At 45.9% G+C, this 24,599-nt stretch overlaps 1 protein-coding gene across 1 annotated transcript; it reads left to right on the top strand.

Moving 5' to 3' along the window:
- Positions 1-4,374: 4,374 nt before the first annotated feature.
- DBX1 (developing brain homeobox 1) lies at positions 4,375-8,396 on the top strand (the record flags this gene model as incomplete). Its single annotated transcript, XM_082660489.1, has 4 exons — positions 4,375-4,741; positions 5,387-5,488; positions 7,409-7,611; positions 8,031-8,396. 4 exons carry the CDS (start codon positions 4,375-4,377, stop codon positions 8,394-8,396), a joined length of 1,038 nt encoding a protein of 345 aa, XP_082516615.1.
- Between the last annotated feature and the right edge of the window lie 16,203 nt (positions 8,397-24,599).

Genomic DNA, 24,599 nt, shown 5'->3' with positions numbered 1-24,599 from the left:
TAAAATGTTTTCGGGACTTTCAGGCTACGTTAAGGAGGGGAGCTTTCGGCGACATTTTCATTTAAATGCGCTCATCTCCCCTCTTAGGCTGCACAAGGGGGTTCAGGCAATCTATGTGAATATAATTTCTTATAAATGTGTCTTTAATGGGTTTAATTCACCCTCGCCAGCTGTTTTGGGGGCTATTTTGTAAGAGCAAAACAAACGTTTCAGGCTTGGAAAGCTAGTTAAAATTAGTTTCGGTCAGCAAGGCCAAGCTATATTTCCTGCAAACCATCTGCTTGATTGGCACAATAGAAGGATTTTCAGGGAAAAAGGGGGGAGCGAGTGTGAAAGGAATGAGCGGTGTGGGGAGATGCTAGAAAGGGCTGGGGCGGCCGGTAGCTCCCTGTGGCCTATTCTGAAGGTGAACCCCTTAGAGGTGTCTTAATAGAGCGGCTCGCCTAAAGAGCTGGGGCTGTAGGAAAGCTCTTACAGCCCGAGCCTCGCCGCCCTCCTCCTTTGCCTCGCGCATCAGCTCCCTCTTTTTCCCTGAGACAGCAGAAGCCAGGAGGCGGGTGCTAATTCCGATGCCACCGCCACCCCGCAGCCTGCCAGACTTGCAAAGCATTCTCTGTTGGTAGCTCCGGTCGGGAGCGCCACGGCCTGGGGGTTTGAACCCTTGCAAAGTGCGACCCTGGGGTCCCAGTCTTCCCGAATTTACGTTCGTTATCGTTTCGGAGGGCGAGGAATATATCAAGCCACTCTCTACTTTTCGGGCACTTCGTCTCCCCACGGGCGGCCTGCACTTACCCGGGGCAGGCGCTCACGCCTCGACCCACACTGGAGAGGGTGAGCCACGGCCAGACGCCGGCGCAAAGGGCAGGGACGCGCCAGCTATCCAAGGCCCCGGGGGCGTGGCGGGGGGAAGAAACCCCAGACGGATTCCGGAGCCCTTCCTGCCTTCCCAGGGAGGCTCCGGCAGCCTCGGCTGCCTCTACTGAGGCCTTCCCCCAGCGAGCAGCGGCGCCCGCAGCACAGGCGAGGATCTTCACCCCAACCGGCGCCTCCGATACTCTTTTCCCCTCCCGTCCTTTTTTCCCCTGAAAGAGAAACAGACAGAAAGCCCCGCTCTGGGAGAGAGGACGCTAGTGACTTCTCTGAAATAAACTTGAAGATAACGACATTACAATGAATGGCAGGACGCACAAAACCCCAAGGGCTCAGGTCAAACGGCATTAGTCACAGGTCTTAGCCGCAGCCGCCCGGCTGCGCAGCCCCTTAGGCTATGGCGGAGTTTGAAAAGACGCGTTCAAGGAAATCACTTAAAAGTAAGATCCTTTCGTCAGATTTCTTGCTTCCTTAGGATTTATTTTGCCTTTTCACGGGCCGCCAGCCCTCGCCCCCGCCTTCACTCTTCCCCTTGGAAAAAGGAAAAAAGGCTATGGAGACGGACCGCTGGAGGCCAAGAACACGTGGATCGCAGCAAGGGGTTGACCCACCTTCCAAAAAATGTCAGGCCCCCCTTTTAAAAGAAGAGACATTAGCAGCAGTTAGTCTAGAGTGAGGCAGAATGGCCGGTGTGTGTGTCTGTGTGTGTGTGTGTGTGTGTGTGTAAGGGTGGGAACCAAGGAGCGTGTCAATTGTCAAGATAGTAACTGTAAAAACTACACCCAGGGGGCTTCCCTGGTGGCACAGTGGTTGAGAGTCTGCCTGCCGATGCAAGGGACACGGGTTTGTGCCCCGGTCCGGGAAGATCCCACATGCTGCAGAGCGGCTGGGCCCGTGAGCCATGGCCGCTGAGCCTGTGCGTCCAGAGCCTGTGCTCCGCAACGGGAGAGACCACAACAGTGAGAGGCCCGTGTACCGCAAAAAACAAAAACAAAACAAAACAAAAAACCACACCCAGGGAGATACCTCAGCTGGAGAGGAGGTCTAGGGGAGGAGGGGCAGGAGGGTCAGGAAGGCCTTAGACTGGCTGTGAGTCCTTACCGCCCCTCAATACAAAGCCCTGCAAATGTAGGCTCTGTCTTCCAGTAGACTGCAGTCAAATGCTATAGTGCTGAGCTACACTTCCTTGATGAGAAACCCAACACCTCTAGTCCGGGTTTTCCTCCTTCCGGGAACTGGCAACGGCTCCTGACAGGGGAGTAGGGGAGCCAGGAGGGAGGGAATGAAGAGGGGAAAAAGAAGAGAAGGACGGAGAGAATGCAAAAACCAGAGCTGGTCCTCCTGCTTCCAGAAAGCAGTTGGTGGGGAGGGGTGATAGCGAATGAAAACGCTGTGGCAAAATTAGAGCTCAGGTGTTCAAATACTTTCGACTTTTTCTCCCCTATTCTATGGCAAAGCTTCAAAAAGAGGAACATTTGAAGTTCTCCGAAGATCTGTCTCTTCCGTTTCCAGGGGACTCCAGTGAACCTGAGCAACGCATTTCCCATATTTAAATAGCCACTTATTTAACAGTTGTTCTTTCCTTAGTGGTTTTCCAGGGCCTGCTGCCCAGAATGCCTCCATAAACAGTCTTGGGCTCAGAAATTCCGTACTTGCGTCATGTCGGAGCATTAATTCGGCTCCAGAGCCCGACCTAAATAACTTTTTAATCTGAATCAAGGGAGAGCTTTAGCGGGCTCCATTTCTGGTTTAATGTGATATAAATCACAGATGCACTTTTATTGAATGGTTAAAGCAGCGACATGGAGATCATCAACACAAAACGCCCTGAACAAAACCATCGAGAGAAATAAAGCTGGTTAATAAGATTTTTGAGAAAGCTTTGTGTTAAAAAGCAAAAAAGGAAAACCAGCTGAAGGTGACAGTTAGTTCATGGTTAATAGGATCAGGGCGGCCTGGCGGGCTGCACACTTCTCTTTGGGGAGGTTCAGCCACACTAAAGAAATGAATGGGACATTTTACACATCTGTTATCTAGCCGAGCCGAGAAACGGAATTGAGGCTCAGCGCCACCCCAGCCCCAACCCAGCAGAAAGCACAGTACTGTCTACAGGAAGATTCTCATTTGAGGCACCAAATTAAGTAAGAATCGTCTTTCCTCATGTGGACCAACATTTTTGGGAACCGCGTCCTTCGTGCTGTTTTCATGTGTTTGTACATTGCAGTTGATGAAGAAGCAGCAAAACTTTGGCCGGGTTAAGCGCCCACAATGGGTAGGACTCTCTCAGGACAAATCCCAACCTTCGCTGCTGTGGTTTTAAAAGTCCAGGCTGTGAGTTTCTACTGAAACTGCCGAGGGCTTATAGAGGTTAGGAAAGAGCCAGCAGAGCCCCCACAGTGTCCAGGTGTCCTCGTCTGAGGCAGCCTCCAGCAGAGGTAAGCCCTTGGGAATGGAATCCGGCTACCTTGCCCCTTTTCGATGCTGCTCTCTGATCCTCCCCCGGGTGAACTGCCGTTCCTTCCTCAGTGACACTTATAAAGATACGTCGCTGAAAATAGTTTTCTAAGTTGCTGGGAGTTTGCAGGAGGGTCATATTACTATTCAGGTACCCACTAACTCTCTCAATCTCAATTAGTTTCCCAACATGAAATAACTCAAATCAAGACCTCCACCCTCCAACCCTAGGGACGCACATCCAATAGCCCCAAAGCATCAATTTCAAGTCTCCCTGGGTTGTTAGAACGGCACTCCCCTACCCCACATTTATTTAACCCACCCATCACATCTGCTTTATGCCTCAGCTGGAGTAATGTATAGGGCAGAGACCGAAGAGGGAGTATATTTTCACGTTCACTGACTTGAAATTTTCCATTGCCCTCCCCACAAGGGGGGAGGATTATTTTACTGATTGCCTGGAGATGAATTTCTATGAATATTTATTGATTTATTTTCCAGGCTCAGCAGGGGAGCTGCAAATAAATTTAGTGCATTCTTTAAATAATTCCTTTTCTATGAGGCAAGATGTCATCTGAAACTTCTAAATAGGCATTTAATTAGCCCGGGTGTTGCTTCCGAACAAAAACTCCCGGCGAGAGCTTTGGGGGAGCACTGTATTGCAAAGAGGCGGTCGATACGCAGAATTGATGCGCGGCAGCCTTTGTTGCCAGCCCATTGTGCGGGCCATGCTTATGAAGACTAATCCAATCATAAATTGCACCCCTGCGCCAATCAGCGCGCCCAGAGCCTCCAGCGAATGAAGCTCGAGTGGAGAACTTTGTTGAACTTCATTGTCAGAGCTGTCACTTTTCAAAACGCTTTAACGGGCGGGCCACTATAAAACCATCACCTCAACGGGAGGACCGCGGAGGACTCGCAGACACCCAAGTGGGATCGTTACTAGAAGACGTTTGCTAAGCCCAAGAGAGAGGGCGGGAGGGGCGGGAAGCCCAGCATTTACCCTCTGGCCACTGGAAGAAGGGTTTTTCCGCCCGCCCCTCGCCTAACATGATGTTCCCCGGCCTCCTCGCGCCCCCAGCCGGGTACCCCAGCCTCTTGCGCCCCACGCCCACCTTAACATTGCCCCAGTCCCTGCAGTCGGCATTTTCCGGCCACTCGAGCTTCCTGGTGGAGGATCTGATCCGCATCAGCCGACCCCCAGCCTACCTGCCCCGCAGCGTGCCCACCGCCAGCATGTCGCCCCCTAGGCAGGGGGCCCCTGCGGCTCTCACAGACACAGGGGCCTCGGACCTGGGCTCCCCGGGTCCAGGCAGCCGGCGGGGCGGCTCACCACAGACGGCCGTCTCCCCTGCCAGCGAGCCCACGTTTCTGAAGTTTGGAGTGAACGCCATCCTTTCTTCGGCGCCCAGAACTGGTAAGTGAAAGCAAAACGCTAAGGGGCCGGTCTAGATGCAGAGTCCTTATGGCCTCAGTTTCCCATACGCAGCGGGTACCCACGCTCACAGCAGTGCACACACGTACGCAAGATCCCCGAGGCCCCACTGTCAAGCAATGTGAGACTTAGGTTCAGACGATTCCCGGGAAGCCTCCAGGTTCGCCCCACCCTCAGAATGAATTTGAACACCTACAGTCCGAGCGCGCACAGTTCCCTGGCGCAGTGAAATTGCGCGCACGCCCCTGGACGTCTGCGTTTCTGTCCTTGAGCTTCTGAAAGCCAGTTTTTTTTTTTTAACCCAAGACAATATATTTACTAGCTTAGCAAGTATTATCGGTCTGCAATTCTTTTCTCCCCCTCCCCACCAGTTCTTCTATCTCGTTAGTGCCTAGGATGACATGGGGGGGGGCTCTGAGGACTATTGGGGGAGGGGGTTCCACAGATAGAGACAGTGTTAGGGAAAGGTTTGCTTTACTGTGTCAGTACACTGAGTAAGATGCCTTTGAAACCAGCCGAAAGGTTAATCATGTCGTGTATTCACTGTGCTGTACAATAATCATGTACTTAATCAAATTCCCTTTCTGTCTCCCTCCTTCTGTTCCTCCTTTCCTCACTCTCTCCCAGAAACATCCCCCGCCTTGCTCCAGAGTGTCCCTCCCAAGACCTTCGCCTTTCCCTACTTTGAAGGCTCCTTCCAGCCTTTCATCAGATCTTCTTATTTCCCAGGTAGGTCTCATCCCCCTTCCTTTCAGGAGGCTGGGCGTCGCCCCAGCCCCACTCCGTCGCTCCCTGCCCCGAAGCCATATTTCTCCGTCCACCTCACGGGGTTACGCTCCGGTTCAGAGGTTGCAAGGCGTACAACATTCACGAATCCGTCGCGCCAATTTGATGCCCTATTTAGCACAAGCAGTGACTGCTTGACACTTTGCACCAATTCCCTGCTCTACAAATTAGCAGGAATTGTCATGGTCCAAATTTGAGGCGGTTCCCTTCCCGGCGAGGAGCTGTTGGCATCCCTTCACGCCGCCGTTTTCCCACAGAGTCAGTGCACTTGGCCACGATTCCCCACAAAGGTTTCAGCACCATGACCAATTGGTCAGCTCCTCCGGGCAGCCACACACAGACCAGCCCTCGCCCCTCCAAGCCGCGGAGAGACACCTACCAGCCGGGGCTAATTTCTCTTTAAGACTCATTCAGGGCTTCAGGCTTTTCACAAGACCACATGGGGTGCCCTCTTGTGTGGGATGCCTGGGGTCGCCCAGGGGGAGGGGGACTAGATCCTCCCACAACCCCAACCTTCTATTTCCTACCTGATTTCCCAAACTCTTTCTCATACCGTTCCCCCGCCGCCATACCGTTTTAAAGATCCTAGAGCTCGTAAATTAAGTCGGAGGGAAGCCCATAATTGGGTCCCGGTTTAAAGGAGAAACACCTTAAACAGGTCCAGGACGTTTTCATCCTGGAATCCCAGTGGTGACTCAAACTATGGCTCAAAAACTCTGCAGCTGGTCAAGATTAAGGAGACAGGAACTCTTATAAAGGGAAGAGAGACTGGGCATGGTCGGTGGGGGATGGGTAGAACCTCGACAGCACTTCCAAATATCAGCGAAAGAAACAAGCAATTGATTTTTGAAAGGGGGAGAGAGAATTCACCCCCCCACCACCACCACCACCATTCATGCTACTGCTGATAATGGAATTTGCTCCCTTTCTCCCCCATCTCAATGCTGTAACAAAAACAACCCGAGCTTTATAAATAGCTTTTCATGTCCATTTAATGAAAATGATTCGGGGAAGAGAAGCCTCTGCCATCAGTATTCTCCCAATGGTCTTGGCCTGCAGTTGTGTTTAGTTTGAAAGTGTAAATCTCTTTTGTCCCAGTAATATATGGCTTTCGCTGCTTGTCCTCAGTCTTTTTCTGTTAGTTCATTACTACACAATTACCATTCACGCTTCATTAGAGTCTCTGTTTCTTTTGGATTTTTTTTCTCCCTTAAACCGAAACTCTCCCCCCTTTTATCATGCCAATACCCATTGGGAAGCGGTCAATGTGCTAATTAGCTGCCACTTTTCATGTATTCTGGCCGAATTCTTTACGTTTTGTGGGGGAGGGGAGGAAAGATTAATATAAAAAAAGATGAATACTGATTGGATTTTTCAAAACATAAAAAATCCAAAGCGGATTTTCTCCTCTCTATCAAATCAGTAAATCACCTCATTTTCATCTAAAGAATGCAAAAGCCACAAACGTGTTAAAAGCTTAGGGGGGAACCCAGTGGCTGGCTACTTTATTTTTACAATTTACTTTTTTCTTAAGCTATATTAGCTGATGCACGCAAGTTAGTTTCCCTGAGATCGTTGAATGGAAAAACGAAATAGGCTATTGTGGGGGGTCTTTTCTGTGTTTCCGTGGTTTTACCTAATCCGGGTTTGCACGGTTGAAAGGGAAAGTTATTTGGGCAGAAAGCGCCTTTCACTCTCGCAGGTTTGTGGGTTCGTAGCCTATTCTCCAGGCGGAGAAAAAGGAGAGCTTTAAAGAGATGAAGGGATCAGAGAGAAAAACCTAAGGAGGACGCAATGGTGGGGCGGACGCCACCGGCCCGGGCGGGCCACCGCCCACTCACCTCGCACCCCTGGCCTCCGCAGCGTCCTCCAGCGTCGTGCCCATCCCGGGGACCTTCTCCTGGCCACTGGCCGCTCGCGGCAAGCCTCGTAGGGGCATGCTGCGTCGAGCCGTGTTCTCCGACGTGCAGCGCAAGGCGCTGGAGAAGATGTTCCAGAAGCAGAAGTACATCAGCAAGCCCGACCGCAAGAAGCTGGCGTCCAAGCTGGGCTTGAAAGACTCACAGGTGAGGGCAGTCTCCCCAGAGCCCCTTCCCCCACGCATCGTATGAACGGGAAGGTTCTCTGAAACCGCCTAGGCCCCATTGTACAGACGCGGTAAGGTCTAGAGAGGGAGTAAGTGCACGAGCCAGCTTCGCGGAGGCTTCTCGCGATAGCCCGCTACTCTCCCCACCCCGTCTCTCCCGAGCCCAGCGTCTCCCCACCCCCGCCCACCTGGGCCAGGTGCCGGAAGAAAGGGCGAGAGGTGCGTGCAGCCGAGCTGGTGGGGGTAGGGTAAGGGCCACTTCCGGTCCGAACTCACTTTACTGGGTGGGGAGCCGGCAAAGAGAGGGAGAACAGGGCCTCCTTCCCACCCACTTTGGGCGGTGGCGGGGGTTCTGCGCTAACCGCTGCTTCTCCCCTGCTCTCACCCCTCTCGCCCCAGGTGAAAATCTGGTTCCAGAACCGACGCATGAAGTGGCGGAACTCCAAGGAGCGCGAGCTCCTGTCTAGCGGGGGCTGCCGCGAGCAGACCCTTCCCACCAAACTCAATCCGCACCCGGACCTCAGCGACGTGGGCCAGAAGGGTCCCGGGGACGACGACGACGACGAGGACGAGGGCCCGGGCAGCCTCCGCCACCGCCTGGTCTATCATCACCCGTCCCCCGACCCTCGGCACCTGCGGGACCCGCGCCTGGAAGGGCCTCTGCCCCACTCGCCCGCGCACTCTGGCAGCCCCGACAAACCTTCGGACTTCTCCGACTCCGAGGAGGATGAGGAGGCTGAGGAGGAGGAGATCACCGTGTCTTAGAAGCCCTCCTGCGCCCGGGGTAGCGATTATAAGTGCTTTGAAATTGAAGAGGTGGGATTCGGTGCGTGTTCACTTGCCCCCGCTGCGCAGACGCTGCCGCTCCCCGCTGTAGAACTGTCGCGTCGTCGAGGGCACCCTGGCCCCTTCCATTGCCCCCCAACGACATTCCCTTGCCCTACACCACCTACCAACAGCCCTCTCCGCATAAGTTAAATTTAGGTCTTGGTCCCAGCCTTAACTTTGCCGTGAGGGCCCCTGTTTAGCTTCCTTATTGCAAGATATTTTCAACACAGTGGGGTGTTCACTCTCCCAGCCCGGGTTTAGCTGTGAGCCAGGCCCTGCTGGTCTACAGCAGCAACAACCCTATAAGGTAAGAAACCTTTTCTGAAGTAGGAAACCGAGATACGAGTCACAACATCAAGCATATAACTTCAAGACCCCTGACTTCCTAGATCCCTCCACCTCCCCACCTTAGGTAGCGAGGGCCTCTTGCCCAACTCCAGACACTGGTAACCCAGTCTTCCCGTAGCAATGCCCTTAGAAAGCTCAAGAATTTCAAAAAAGAAAAAAAAAAAAATCTACCCGTGCCTTCTGGTCTAAGTTACCACATAAATATTGAGTCTTTTCTATGTGTCATATTCCAAATGCTCTCTGGGCAAAGAAGTGAGTTCTCTAAATGGGAGGAAGAGTCGGCCTCTATTTCGAGTGTGTGTTTTAAAGACTTTTCTTTACTATTTCTGCATGCATAGTATATGCACCAAGCACTCTACCTTGTGCCCTTTTATTATTTCTGGGGAGGTTTCACTGAGCACTGGGCATGATGTGAACAGAGAGAGACCCACAAGCCTCTTTGATTTTTTTTTCATAGAACTTTGCTGTCTTTGCACAGCTTTTGTGAACTGTACACTATTTTGTACACTTGTATGGATATTTTATACCAAGTTTATTGTGAATGATATAAAGGACTGACTAGATTTCCTTCTCTCTTTTCTTGCAATGGTTTTTAAACTTTAAAAAGGTAGCTGTTTAATTGAGTAACTTATAAAAAAATACTTATTTTGTATTTTTACCATGTACAGATTTTTATATATGTATATATGTATCAAATGAACAAATGCCAAATAAAAAGTAGGATGCACACAATGATCAAGTGTTATCCCTAACTTACAGAATGTTAGAGCTATTCAAGTGCAAGGAATGGAGCTACTCTAATCCAAGTGCTGCTGGAATTTACAGAAGGTACGCTCATATTCAAGAGAGGAAGGCACTTGTCTAAAGCACCCAACTAGTTAGAGGACAAGCTAGAACTAGAACCCATCTCTGACTCTCGGGCCAGTGCCTTTTCTGCTTCCCCTGTACCATAAAATAGCCAATTTTGCTATGGTTACAAGTAAAATAGCTCCAGTCAAGTGATGTCAACAAGTTGAGTCTGTGATGATCCTTCTCCCCTACTCTAAGGACTGAAATGATGGACTAGAAGACAACAATGAAAGTCAGTTTAAGTGGTGCAACTTTACAATGGTTTTTCTTTCCCTCCTTGAAGGCATATTTCCTAGTCCTCAGGGAAGCCCAAAGGTGGTTTTGACTTCTGTGTGTGAACTGATTTTAATAGGAATGACATCTACAGGCAGGACTTGGGAGCCCAGATACAGACTCTGGGGCTCCCCAGTGAAACTAAAGTTCTTTAAAGACTAACTTTCAGCAAAAATGATTTATTTAACCAGCAACCAGTAAAGAACATCAGCTTAGAACCCTGGCAAGGGCTCTGTGCTCTTTGAGAGACTGATCTCTGCCACATCAGGCACATAACACACCTGTTTATTGTCCTAACCCATACCCCAACAGCCAGGAAAAAAAGTTGTTAAGCTTACATTTCATTAGTTTGCGTTGTATTTGAAATTTGAATATATTCTATTCTCAACTCTCTTTGTTCAAATAACACAAGCCCCCTCCATGCTAAGGTCCTGATATCCTGCCCTCCTGGGCCCATTCCTGACACTGGCAATCACTGCTTTCATTGTCCTGGGAATTTGGGGGGGAAATTATCTTAATTATCACAGTTATCTTAATTCAAGAAATCTCCCACATTTCCCCCTCAGTATATATGAAAGTGTTAGCATGGTGTCCTGCATATGGTAGGCATACAATCTTTCAGACAGGAAACCCTCTCTGCTCTGAGTGATTCAGGCTATTTTCTCCTTCCCTCTGCTGTTGCCCAGAGAGATAACCAGAGATGGAATCCTGGCCAGAAATGGCCCACATTTCCCTCTCTGCCAGCTTAAGCCTGCAGTTATTACTTAGAGTCGAGAACTATTTTCAGGCATGGGGATGGATTTGTGTCTACATCAAAGTACTCTAGTGGCACACCCGTGTGCGTTGCAGCATTATTTACAATAGCCAAGAGATATTCATGTTCACATCATTCCCATTATTCACAATAGCTTCCGCAACCCAAATGTCCATCGATGGGTGAATAGATAAAGTGGTATACACACACGATGGAATATTATTCCACCTTAAAAAGGAAAGAAATCCTGTCACATGTTATCCTGTCAACATGAATAAACTTTGAGGACATATGCTAAGTGAGATAAGCTAGTAATAAAAAGGCAAATACTATATGATTGCAATTATATGAGGTATCTAACGTAGTCAAACTCATAGAAACAGAAAGTAGAATTGCAGTTGCCAAGGGCTGGGGTCACAGGGAAATAGGGGGTTGTTCAATGGGTGCAGAATTTCAGTAATATTTCAGTATTGGAAAAATAACTCCCATGTTAGCAGATTTAAAAATCCAGCAATGGTCAAAATTATGGCAGGCAAGTAAAAAAATCTGAGGTAAGCTATATATATATATATATATATTTTTTTTTTTTTTTTCCTTTGCCATACCACACGGTGCGGCTTGCAGGATCTCAATTCCCTAACCAGGGATTGAACCCAGGCCATGGCAGTGAAAGCCCGGAATCTTAACCACTAGGCCACCAGGGAATTACCTGAGGTAAGCAATATTATCATAAGACAATGTAAAATTCAAACCAAGAAGTATTATGTGATGTAAATAAAGTTTTTTTCTGTATTAATAAAAGTTAAGAAAACCCAGAAAAGGAAAAAAATATACTCTGGAGGTTTTTAAAAAATGTATGCTACTCCCCCATATGCACAAAGCTTTACTTCTTGAGAATTACAAGTGGCACATTTTGGCTCATTTTAGTGCCAATTTTAGGTGAGCGTCACAAGGGTGAGAATCATGTTCGTTTTGCATACTGTTTTCCTAGTGTCATGCATAGTCCCTAACATGTATTAGGTGTTTGATATGTATTGAATAAATAAATTAATTAAAAGGAGGGACAGAGACACTCTAGATTCTAGACCATAGGTCTGAAAGTTGAAGGATTACTTAGGCTGATAATAAAGAAAAACACTAAATTAACTGGTCAGATGTGTTCTTAAAAATCAAACCAATTAGGCTTCCCTGGTGGCACAGTGGTTAAGAATCCGCCTGCCAATGCAGGGGACACGGGTTCGAGCCCTGGTCTAGGAAGATCCCACATGCCGCGGAGCAACTGGGCCACAACTACCGAGCCTGCGCTCTAGAGCCCGTGCTCCGCAACAAGAGGAGCCACCACAATGAGAAGCCTGTGCACCACAAAGAAGAGTAGCCCCTGCTCGCCGCAACTAGAGAAAGCCTGTGTGCAGCAAGGAAGACCCAACACAGCCAAAAATAAATAAATAAATAAATAAATAAATTTATTCTAAAAAAAGAAATCAAGCCAATTACTTTAGTCCAAAAGACTAAAATAGTTATAAGCTGAAGAATAATAAATACAACAAAGAAAGAATTTTTATTGAACACCTATTATGTGGCAGGCAGGCATTCTGCTAGGTGCCTTACACATCAGTGCTTCTCAGACTTAAATGAGCATAAGACCCCCTGGGGATCTCATCAAAATGTAGATCATGATTCAGAGCTCTGGGTATTTATTTAGCATTGCTAATCCCTTGTTGGTCCACAGAACACACTTTAAGTAGTGAAGATTTACATGAAGTTTTATCCTCACAATAACCCATCTAAGGTAGATATTATTATCCCACAATATGGATGGACAAACTGAGGCTAGGAGTTTTGGTAATTTCCCATGCTTACCACAGCCAGAATTCAAATTCAGGTGCATCTAACTCTAATACACCATTCTCCTTCCTTGACTAAACTGGTAAAAACTCATTTAACCAAACTCCAACCAATAGGCACTCTTTTTTTTGTATTTATTTATTTTTCACACACACACACACACACACACACACACACACTGTATTTTATTTTTACAAGAGATAAATAGACTGACACCAAGCATTATAAATGGATGACCACAACAAAAGCAACAATGATTGCAATTACCAAACACGAAACACACTCATACTATGTCATAATATTGACATTCAGTCCAGTAATCCTCCACTGTAACAGCTCCTTTACTTTGCAGTGAAAATTGATTTGTGTATATATATATATATATATATATATATATTTTTTTTTTTTTGGCTGTACGCAGGCCTCTCACTGCTGTGGCCTCTCCCGTTGCGGAGCACAGGCTCCAGACGCGCAGGCTCAGTGGCCATGGCTCACGGGCCCAGCCGCCCCACAGCATGTGGGATCCTCCCGGGCCAGGGCATGAACCCGTGTCCCCTGCATTGGCAGGCGGACTCTCAACCACTGCACCACCAGGGAAGCCCTGATTTGTATATTTTTTGAATAGGTACTCTTAATAGAGCTTTATGTTTTTTAATATTCTGAAGTTATGAGAAAAAATCAATGGCTATTTAGGGACTTCCCTGGTGGCATAGTGGTTAAGAATCTGCGTGCCAATGCAGGGGACATAAATTCAAGCCCTTGTCCGGGAAGATCCCACGTGCCGTGGAACAACTAAGCCCATGCACCGCAACTACTGAGCCTGCACTCTAGAGCCCGTGAACCACAACTACTGAGCCCACGTGCCACAACTACTGAAGCCCGAGCACCTAGAGCCTGTGCTTGGCAACAAGAGAAGCCACCGCAATGAGAAGCCCGCGCACCGCAACGAAGAGTAGCCCCCGCTCGCCGCAACTAGAGAAAGCCCGCAGGCAGCAAGGAAGACCCAATGCAGCCAAATATAAATAAATTAATTAAAAAGAAAAAGAAATCCAAATTAAAAAAAAATCATTGGCTATTTAAAAACCCTTCTCATCCACCTAAATCTCTCGAACTACCAGCTCTCCTCCCTGAGGTCTAAACCAGTGATCCACAAACTGTGGTGTTAAAAAACCCCTTTACACTCTTAAAAATCACTGAATATCTAAAACACTTTTTTGTTTCTGTGGGTTTTATCTATCGATATTTTTGGTATAAGAAATTAAGACTGAGAAAAAATTTAAATACTTATTACTTCATTTTAAAACAATTTTGTTAAATATCCATACAAATACCATACTTTACGAAAGATAAGTTTATATACAAAACAAAACAATTAGAAAGAGGAGTGGCGTTGCTTTACATTTCTGCAAAACTCTTTAATGACTGGCTTAATAGGAGACAGCTGAATTCTCTTATCTGTAGAGAACTTGGCTTCATACAAATATGCAAATGGCAATGAGCAGTATTTGATTAACCTTAGATGACTGTGGCTCTTCTTTGGTACAACAGCAAAACTTGATGAGTGGTAGTTTTTTAAAGGTTAGTAGCAATTTGAAATCTAAATTCTTATCAATGAACTTTTCAACTACGTTACATTAAAGTCCATTGGTCTGTCTTGCAGTTTGAATGGGTATTTTACCCATATTTGATTTTGTAACATCATGCACTGGTCATTTGGAAAACATTGGTTCACTGGGTAACGTCAATATTCTAAACATTGACACTTTCCATATATTATCAAACATCACATTTGTTAATATCACACATCTCATCATAGAAGTTTTAAGAGTTGAGGAGCTGTCAAGCTCATGGTGGCAGATACAAGTTTTCCAAAATTTAAGTTTTTATTTGAAAACTCTAATTTTATTATGGGGACAAATGCTATAATTTTTTCTTCAAGTGAAAGGCTCACTTCATTCATTTTTGAGAAAATGTCTACAAGATACCCAAGTCTGAAACCATAGTCTTTCTATCCATCATTCTTTCAAGTAAAAATGGAGTTCCATGAAAAATGTGGCTAGTTGAATCACAAAGTGCTTTTCCTTGAAATCACCATCACATTTCACGATGCAGAAGTGCTTTATGCACACTTCTCATGTCGTCATACATAGTATTAAAATGATTATATATTATATACTTAAGCATTGAAATTTGATAACATTAATAATTTTTCCTGCCCCACCAACCACATTCGTAAGTGAAACTGGCTGTCTGTGGGCAGGAGGCAGCAGAGAATGCAATGATCACTGGTGCAGTTTAGCACCCCTGCCTTGATTTGTGCCAAGGTGCCAGTAGTTGTACCGACAATCGATTTTGCACTAAAAATGCCCTAAAAATGTCAACACAGTAGTTGAATAAAACATAAGATTCAAAAAGGTATTCAAGGGACTTCCCTGGTGGCGCAGTGGTTGAGAGTCTGCCTGCCGATGCAGGGGACGTGGGTTCGTGCCCCGGTCCAGAAAGATCCCACATGCCGTGGAGCGGCTGGGCCCGTGAGCCATGGCCTCTGAGCCTGCATGTCCGAAGCCTGTGCTCCGCAACGGGAGAGATCACAGCAGTGAGAGGCCCGCGTACCGCAAAAAAAAAAAAAAAAAAAAGGTATTCAATACTTTATAAATACTTCAGCAACACTTGCGTTTGCTGCCAAGCATTTACAGATCTTCTTTGATGATTAGCTGTTGTGAATACTAAACAAATACAAACAGAATAGAATGTCCGGGCACTTTTGCAGATTTGTCCTTTTCCAAAGCAAAATTACAGTTTTGCAGACGATTTATTAACTGTTTTTGATTAGTTACTCTATTATTGGGAAGTGGCACCATCATGACTTCTTTTACTGACTGTTCATTCAGCAGGTGTTCAGCATTGTTTAGTCTCTCAGCCGCTGAGTGTACTTCCTTAGCTAACGCAAGATGCTAACTTACTCTGTGAGATGCTTTAGCGGCCTTTCCATTTCTAGTCTGAAAATCTGTAACATTTTAATTTTTAAAATTAATTAATTAATTTATTTATGGCTGTGTTAGGTCTTCGTTTCTGTGCGAGGGCTTTCTCTAGTTGCGGCGAGCGGGGGGGCCACTCTTCATCGCGGTGCGCGGGCCTCTCACTGTTGCGGCCTCTCTTGTTGCGGAGCACAGGCTCCAGACGCGCAGGCTCAGTAGTTGTGGCTTACGGACCCAGTTGCTCTGCGGCATGTGGGATCTTCCCAGACCAGGGCTCGAACCCGTGTCCCCTGCATTGGCAGGCAGATTCTCAACCACTGCGCCACCAGGGAAGCCCTGTAACAATTTTTAATTTTTAAAGAGTGCCTCACATCTTTGTTTTAAAAATGCAATTCAATTCCTTTCTTTAAACTCTGAATGATTGGTCTCAGAATGATAGTACAATTTAATTGGAACCAAAATACTATCCCCGAATGGTCTGTTGTGTAAGACAATAAAGGTAAATTATTACATCAGTTAACTTTTAACATATTTTCCTTCTTTTTTGCAGTTTCAGCCAGCTTTTGTTTTTGTTTATTGGGGGGGAGGGGCAGTATATTCCTGCCTTCCATGAACTCTGATATGTCACTTTTATCTGTTTTAGCATCTTTAGAAATAGTGCAGCTATGGGTTGAGAAAGTGACTCTCATAGTCTCCCTTTCAATAGCCAACAATTCACCCTTAATATAAGAAAAACATATGGCACATTTTCTTTTATTTTTAAATAAAATATAAAATTCTAAAATAATAGCAGGTTTTGGCAAAATCTTACAGTGTAGAACATTTTCAACAAATTTAAAAATATTATTGCTAAACAAGACAACCATGTGCACTTCTTGTGTTTCTGCACAGGTGGAAGGAAAATCTGGGAATTTCAAAATAGCAATTTACTGGGTGATAATGAGGTTACAGATGTCATAGCAGGTATAAGTGAAGAGAGCTGTAAAAGCACAGCAGAAGTACTGAGAAAAAAAACTAAGTTAATCACTAAAATGCACATAAATCTAAATTCACCACCTTAGAAAATTCTAAGAAACACAAGACTATACAAGCACATATTCCATTAGCCGTCAGAGGGAGACACCATTGCATATGCAATCCCTACTGTACAGAAAACACCACTGTACAGTTATGGAAGGGTCTTGGGGACTTCCAGGGTCCCCAGATCACACTTTGAGAGCTCATCATTTAAATGTATGAAGTGCTTTACTAGGGGAGAAATGGGAGGAAACTATTTGGCCAAGTTCGTACCACTCCACTTAAAAATTTAGCTGCAACCACACCTGCGCCTTCCACAGGTCCTCAGTTCCCTCCCTCCTCTGTCAACTCTTCCCTTCCCTCCAGGAATCCCTTCTCTATCCATCTTCAGCCCACCTTTCTCAGTAGTACCTCAGTAGCACCCACATTTCTCAGTAGCACCTCAGTAGTATCAGTATTGACACACGATCAACTTTATCCCTTCCTCCAAACGTACCCTAGAAAATCTCCTCTTCTGTTCCCTCTAGCCACTGCCGGATGCATGTCTCTCAGCCCCTCAAGCTGGCAAAGGCTCATTCTGTGGCTCATTCCCCTTAACGCAGATGTTTCTCTTTGTCCTTAGCCCTTGCTGCTGCTCTCTCCACGAGCTACACTGGTGATCTTCTCCTCTGACTCCAGCTAACATCTGTTTGATGGTGAACCCCAGCCTGGCACTCGAACATCTCTTTCCTCAGCTCCAGACCCAGATAAGCAGCAGTCTTTGGATATCTGCTCTTGGATGTCCCAAGACCTTGTTAAATTCCACATGCCCAGGGCCAAGGGCAAGTCTTCTAGTTGCAACACTCCATTCAAACGAAGCAGAAACAGAAACAAAAACACCCCAAAAAACAACAATAAATAAACCCCCACCCAAGTCTTCCCCTAACTCCATGAATGCCTTCATCTCCGTTGCTCAAAAATTAGAGACAAAGAAAGAGAGAGACAAATACCGCATGCTAACACATATATATGGAACTTAAGAAAAAAAAAAGTCATGAAGAACCTAGGGGCAAGACAGGAATAAAGACACAGACCTACTAGAGAATGGACTTGAGGCTATGGGGAGAGGGAAGGGTAAGCTGTGACAAAGTGAGAGAGTGGCATGGACATATATACACTACCAAACGTAGAATAGATAGCTAGTGGGAAGCAGCCGCATAGCAGAGGGAGATCAGCTGGGTGCTTTGTGACCACCTAGAGGGGTGGGATAGGGAGGGTGGGAGGGAGGGAGACGCAAGAGGGAAGAGATATGGGAACATATGTATATGTATAACTGCTTCACTTTGTTGTAAAGCAGAAACTAACACACCATTGTAAAGCCATTATACTACAATAAATTTGTTAAAAAAAAAATCAAAGGCAGAGGTGGACCCTCAATCATGATATCAAAAAAAAAAAAAATAGAGACAAGTGCCACTCCTGACCTCTCCCTCTCTCGTCTGCCCCATACAGGGCTCACCCTCTAAGTCCTGTCCTGGTATGTCAGTCCTCAGTAGATTTTCTGCTCTTCTTTCCATTCTCACTGCCACTATCTCAAAGAAAAGCTATTATTAATTATTATTTCAGACCATACTACATGCTAGATGTGGCGATTAGCATTTTATATTCATTACTTCCTTTAATCACCATGACAAATGATCTTCCGGTTATCCCCTTTTCCCAGCATTTAGTGGGTTTTGTGGAGAAATTTGCCCCAAGTCTTGAAGCATGGTATTATACTTATGGGGTAGGAAGAGGAAACCATATACTGTTTTGTTTCCAGAAAGACATACCACGAAGAGCAGAGGGAGCAATGTTTCTGAGTGTGTTTGTGGACAGTGATGTTATAGGACGTTTTTATTCAGGGGCAATAAATTGAAACAAGCAGCCACTAAGTAAACATTTCCAAAATGCCTCATTCTCTTTCTTTAAACATAAAAGAATAACAGTAATGGCTACCGAGTCCTAGTGTGCTGGGCATATTGCTAAAGCATCCATTTAGTTTGCATATAACCTGTACTACAGCTCTCCGTGGAAACATCAATACCTGCATGTGACAGAATGGGAAACTGAGGCTGAGTAACTTTCACCTAATTACCCAGATGGCAGAGACTCCAGCACATTCTTTTTCCACTAGGGGCAAAGGCACCAAGTCTCCTCCCCTTCTCCCCACCCCACTACCAACAGCAGCTTCTACATGGGGTCCTTTGGGTAGATATTCATGCTTTCCTTTAAAGAGTATCTTTAGCTGGAGTCCCACAATCTGAATTTGGAAAGACAATATTAAATAATTATAGAAATGGTTTTCCTGGTAAAGACCTGTAAGTCCGCAACTTTACACTCTCCAAGAAGAAAAAGGTTTCCTTGATTTTAAGTTTATGGTTTTACTTTAAAATGTTTAAAAATGACTTTTTGATGCTGATGTAAAAAGAATCCCAATCAGGGGGGAGGTGGGGGGCAGGGATAAATTGGGAGTTTGGGATGGACGTGTACACACTGCTCTATTTAAAATAGATAACCAACAAGGACCTACTGTATAGCACAGGGAACTCAATATTGTCTAATAACCTAAGTGGGAAAAGAATTTGAAAAAGGATAGATATATATTTATGTACAACTAAATCACTTAGCTATACCCCTGAAACTAACACAACACTGTAAATTAACCATACTCCAATATAAAATAAAAATTTTAGAAAAATTCAAACAAATCAAAACGAACAAAAAAACAACCCCAATCAAATGAGATCCTGGGACAGAAAAAGGACATCAGGTAAAAACTAAGGCAATCTGAATAGAGCACTGACTTTAGTTGATAACAATCATGTACCAATATTGGTTTTTTAACTGTGACAAATGTACTGTGGTAAGGTAAGGTGTTAACATTAGGGAAGATAAGTGATGATACGGGAACTCTCTGTCCTATCCTTGCAGCTTTTGTAGAAATCTAAAATTATTCCCAAATAAAATATTTTTTAAAAAATCCAATGTGTTTGTATAGATGTGTTGCAAGGGAGAAAACAGGACCACATTCTTTATAGTTTAAATGGCAAAAGTACTATTAGAGTAAGGTGATTATTAAAAGGAAAAGTGAAGTTTCAATTCATTCTCTGGTAATCCACACAACAAAGGTGTGCACCCCACCCCTGCCCAAGCCCAGTGGGGCTCATGATTCTATCATTTAAGCCACTCATCCCTACTCCCCCCTCCAAACCCCCCACCATCAGGGTAATGCCTCCTGGAATTCTTTTTGGCACAAACATCTTGTTTTAGGACCATGTTTAGACTGTGATTAAAAGAGGATTATTTACACCACGTAGGCATCCAATGCGAAAGGACAGGCCACCTCCTGCACTTTTCTAAACTTTTCTGTAAATACCACACCCCAGCAATCACCAACAAACTAAGCAAAGCAGATCAAGGGGCGAGAGAGCTGAGGTTTTATTGTTCTTAGCAAAAAACTGTCCACTAGCAGCTGCCACTAAACTCCTCATTCTTAATTCAAAAGGACTCATTTACTGGGATTGATGGCGTAAGTAGTGCTAAAGTTTGTATTCCAAGAAAACCTTCCTTTTCAAGCTGTATAATTGGGGGAAGTGACCAGGAATGAACAGTTATTAATTATTAACAAGGCCTTGGACAGACTGGTTTGCAGAGGCCTATTTTACATACAGGTATTTGAGAAAGTAGGTCCTCATTCTAAGTTCTCACATAAGTTTTCCTCACCTCAACATCAAATCAACCCGTCACATTTGTTTAGAGTTTAAAATTTTTACCTTACCTCATCCCATTTGATTTTCACATCAACCCCATGAGATAACCAGGGCAGGCTTCATTTTCCCCATGTTCCACATAGGCTCTGAAAGTTGATTGATTTCCCCAAGGTGGCACGGCCTGTAAGCAGTAAAGATGGTACTTGAACCAAGGTTTCTTAACTCTAAGTCAGGGTTCTTTCATTTAACAAGTATTTTCTGAGTGCCTTCTGTGTCTCTGGATCTCTGGTTGCTCCTGAGGATGGAGTGATACTTGAAACAAACAGGGTCCTTGGTCTTGGAAGCTTACAGTCCAGCAGGAGAGGCAGAGACAAGTCAATGAACAGACGCATATAAAATTACAAATTGTGATGAGGGCTATAAGGGAAACAGAGTGCAAAGCTAGCCAGGGAAAGCCTCTTTAAGGAGGTGTCATTGTAGCAGATATAAGGCACCAGTGGGGCACGTATTGTGGAAAGGATGCTCCAGATGACTTAGGAGTCTGCAAAGGGCGTAACAATGGAGGAAGGAACCAAGAGACACGATGACGTTAAAAAGAAATGGGAGTCAGAGGATGGGCAGAGCAAATCTCTCCCAGCTTCGTAGCCCTGTTAAAGGGCTTCAATTTCATTCTACATGGGACAGGAAGTACAGAAGGGTTTGTTTGTTTGTTTTTTTCAGAAGGGTTTTTAATATGGCTTGACATGACTTGTGATTTTTAGAAAATCATCCTGAACACAAGGTGAATGGATTGAAGAATAAACTGGTTTTACCTATAGGCAAGAGTGGAAGCAGAATGATCAGTTAGCAACACTTAGAAATTATGGTGGGGGAATTCCCTGGCAGTCCAGTGGTGAGGACTCAGTGCTTTCACTGCCACTGTTGAGGACGCAGGTTCGATCCCGGGTCGGGGAACTAAGATCTCGCAAGCCTCTCGGCCAACAACAACAACAAAGACCCAGCCCTGTTAAAACAAAAGGAAAGAAAGAAATTATGGTGGCTTGGACTAGAGGAGTGTCAGTGAGGGTACAGAGAGGGCGAGGGCTAAAAGGATCCACAGGTTGTAGGAATGAATTAAATGTGGGAGGTGAGGAGGATGGAGGAGCGTACTGTATTGTTCAGTAAAAAAGCCAGCCACAGGGCTTCCCTGGTGGCGCAGTGGTTGAGAGTCCGCCTGCCGATGCGGGGGACACGGGTTTGTGCCTCGGTCCGGGAAGATCCCACATGCCGCGGAGCAGCTGGGCCTGTGAGCCATGGCCGCTGAGCCTGCGCGTCCAGAGTCTGTGCTCCACAACGAAGAAAAAAAAAAAAGCCAGCCACAGACCCATACATGAACTCATTCATGGAAAAGAAAAGATATATTTATTAATAAAGATCCTAAAGGATGTCTAGCTTGAGCTAGGTCAATTTTGGGTGTGAGAGAAAATCCCAAATAACAAAGGTTTACAACAATACTCACATTCCTCTCCTATATACAATGATGGGTTTGGAACAGCATCTCTGGGTCTTCCTGTCTCCCTCAATAGGCAGCTCCCACTTTAGGGTCTGTGATATTGTCATTTATAATAAGAAATATGTATTTGGTCTTTGTTCCCCTTTCTGGCACAGAGCTCCTAAAACCCTCAGAATTTCCTAAGTGATAAGACAGGTAAAGGTGTCTTGTTATCCATAACAAACATCTTTCAACAACACCTGAGTTTATGTTAATGAGGTGACTTCCAGAAAGCACTTAAGAATGGGGGCCAGGGACTTCCCTGGTGGTGTGGTGGTTAAGACTCCGCCTGCCAATGCAGGGGACACAGGTTTGATCCCTGGTCCCGGAAGATCCCACATGCCGCGGAGCAACTAAGCCTGTGCGCCACAACTACTGAGCCTACACGCCACAACTACTGAAGCCCGTGCACCTAGAGCCCATTCTCCATAACAAGCCACCACAATTAGAAGCCCGCGCACCGCAACGAAGAGTAGCCCCCGCTGGCCGCAACTAGAGAAACCCGGCATGCAGCAATGAAGACCCAATGCAGCCAAAAAAAAAAAATGGGGGCTGGGGGCAAGTGGAACCTACTACATGATTAAACGGTTGGAGCTTTCAGTTCCATCCACACCTCTGGGGAGGGGAAAGGGGCTAGAGATTGAATTCAATCACCAATGGCAAATGATTTAATCAGCCATACCTACGTAATGAAGCCTTCCTAAAAGCCCAGGAGGACGGGGTTTAGAAAGCTTCTGGGTTGGTAAACCCATGGAGGTGTGGGAGAGTGACTGAGAGCCTGGAAGATCCGTGCCCCTTCATACATAACTTGTTCTGTGCAACTCTTCCATCTGGTTGTTCCTGAGTTCTATTCTTTCATAATAAATCGATAATCTAGTAAGTAAACTGGTTTCCTGAGTTCTGTGAGCCACTCTAGCAAGTTAATGGAAACTGAGGAGGGTGTTGTAGGAACCTCCGATTCACAGTCTCTTGGTCAGAAGCACAGGTGAGAAGCTGCACTTGGAATTGGCATCTGAAGTCTGGTGGGGCTGAGCCTTGACTCCTGGCAGCTGACTCCATCTCCACGCCAATAGTGTCAGCATTGAGTTGAAATGAAGAACTCCCAGCTGGCGATGCAAAGTTGCTTGGTGTGGGAAAAAAATCCCACATATTGGAGGGTCCCAGGGGGCTGCTCTGGCTCTGGCAACCAAACAGTAGAAAGGAGCAAAGATGAGGAGAAGGGCATGTCTTTTTCTCTGAGGGAACATCCCTGCAGTTGCACACACAAATTGAACTTCTCCACCATGAGCCAGAGCTCAGTCACAGAGCTGCACACAGCTGTGTGGGAGGGAAACCTTGTTACCCAGCAAGGGCTTGCTGCCCAGCATGCATTGAAGCAAATACCATGGCACTGGCTTGTGATGAAAGAAAGCTTGATTGCAAGGTCGACTGGCAAGGGGACAGGAAGCAGGGCTCAAAGCTATCTCTCCCCTATCCAGAGTCCAGGGTGAAATTTATCCGATTAGGGGAATTTCAAACTTGGAAGCTGATTGGCTAGTCTGGAATCAGTCCATCTATGGTAATCAAGTTACTTGTGCTGCTGGAAGCTGACTTTTCTTTATTGAAGGACTTCTGACTTCGTAAAGGGCTCCGGTGGCAACATTTCTATTCTTTAACTTGCGTAGACTAAAGATTCTTGGTTCCAAGCTCATCCTGGAGATGTGGGTTCCCATCTTGCACATGCAGTGCTGTCTCTAAAATAACTCCAGGTCTGATTAATCAACAACCCTACTTAAAGGAAGCAAAACCTTTACATTTCAGTGTAATCTGACTTCCGGGTGGTTCGATTACAGAAGATAAAGGGGAGAGTGGATAGTGGGGCAGCTCACATCCTCAGCCCCCCACACCCAACAGTCCACGTGCCTCTGTGGGGAAGCAGGTGATGAGTAATAAAAAAAGGGATATTTTATGTTCCTCTTACGGATCTGCCTTGCTTCATTTCTCTACTTTGGAAACAACGTATTTGTGTATCATTTGTGTACTTTTTTTTTTAAGCCAAAGAAGGGTTGGAGAAGGAGGAGCTTGTGCTGGGACTGGATAGAGTAGAAGGCACCTGAGAAGGAGATGGAAAGGAAGCAGCGCTCATGGTAGGAGGAAAGCCAGCAGAAGTAGGTGTCATAGAGGCAAAGAAGTAGAGGGATGCCAGTTCTCCTGAAACTTTAAAAAAGGCAGTCAAGGGGCTTCCTTGGTGGCAAAGTGGCTGGGAATCCGCCTGCCAATGCAGGAGACATGGGTTCAAGCCCTGGTCCGGGAAGATCCCACATGCTGCGGAGCAACTAAGCCTATGCGCCACAACTACTGAGCCTGTGCTCTGGAGCCTGTGAGCCATAACTACTGAGGTCCACGTGCCTAGAGCCTGTGCTCCACAAGAAGAGAAGCCACCGCAATGAGAAACCCACACACCACAACTAAGAGTAGCACCCACTCGCCACAACTAGAGAAGGCCTGTGCGTAGCAATGAAGACACAACACAGCCAAAAATAAAAAAAAATAAATTAAAAAAAAAAGGCAGTCAAGATGAGAATACAAACTATCTCGCTAGATAGAAATCATCAGGGACCCTGAGAAGACCAGTTTTATTTGAGACATGGGTGTAGGCAAACGGAAGGGAATTAAAGAATAAATGCCCCAGAAACAGAACCAATACACAAAACCCTGCTGTTTGCTCATTCAGTGGAGAGAAAGCATGCACTTCGATAAAGGATGTTGGGACAACTGTCTCTCCAAAATTATGTACACTTTTGATCCTGAGCTCACATCATATGCAAAAATTCA

Source organism: Grampus griseus (assembly GCF_964374135.1).
Source record: "Grampus griseus genome assembly, chromosome: 8".
NCBI lineage: Eukaryota > Metazoa > Chordata > Mammalia > Artiodactyla > Delphinidae > Grampus > Grampus griseus.
The sequence above is the reverse complement of the archived record's forward strand: the minus strand, read 5'-3'. Positions and strand labels throughout refer to the sequence as shown.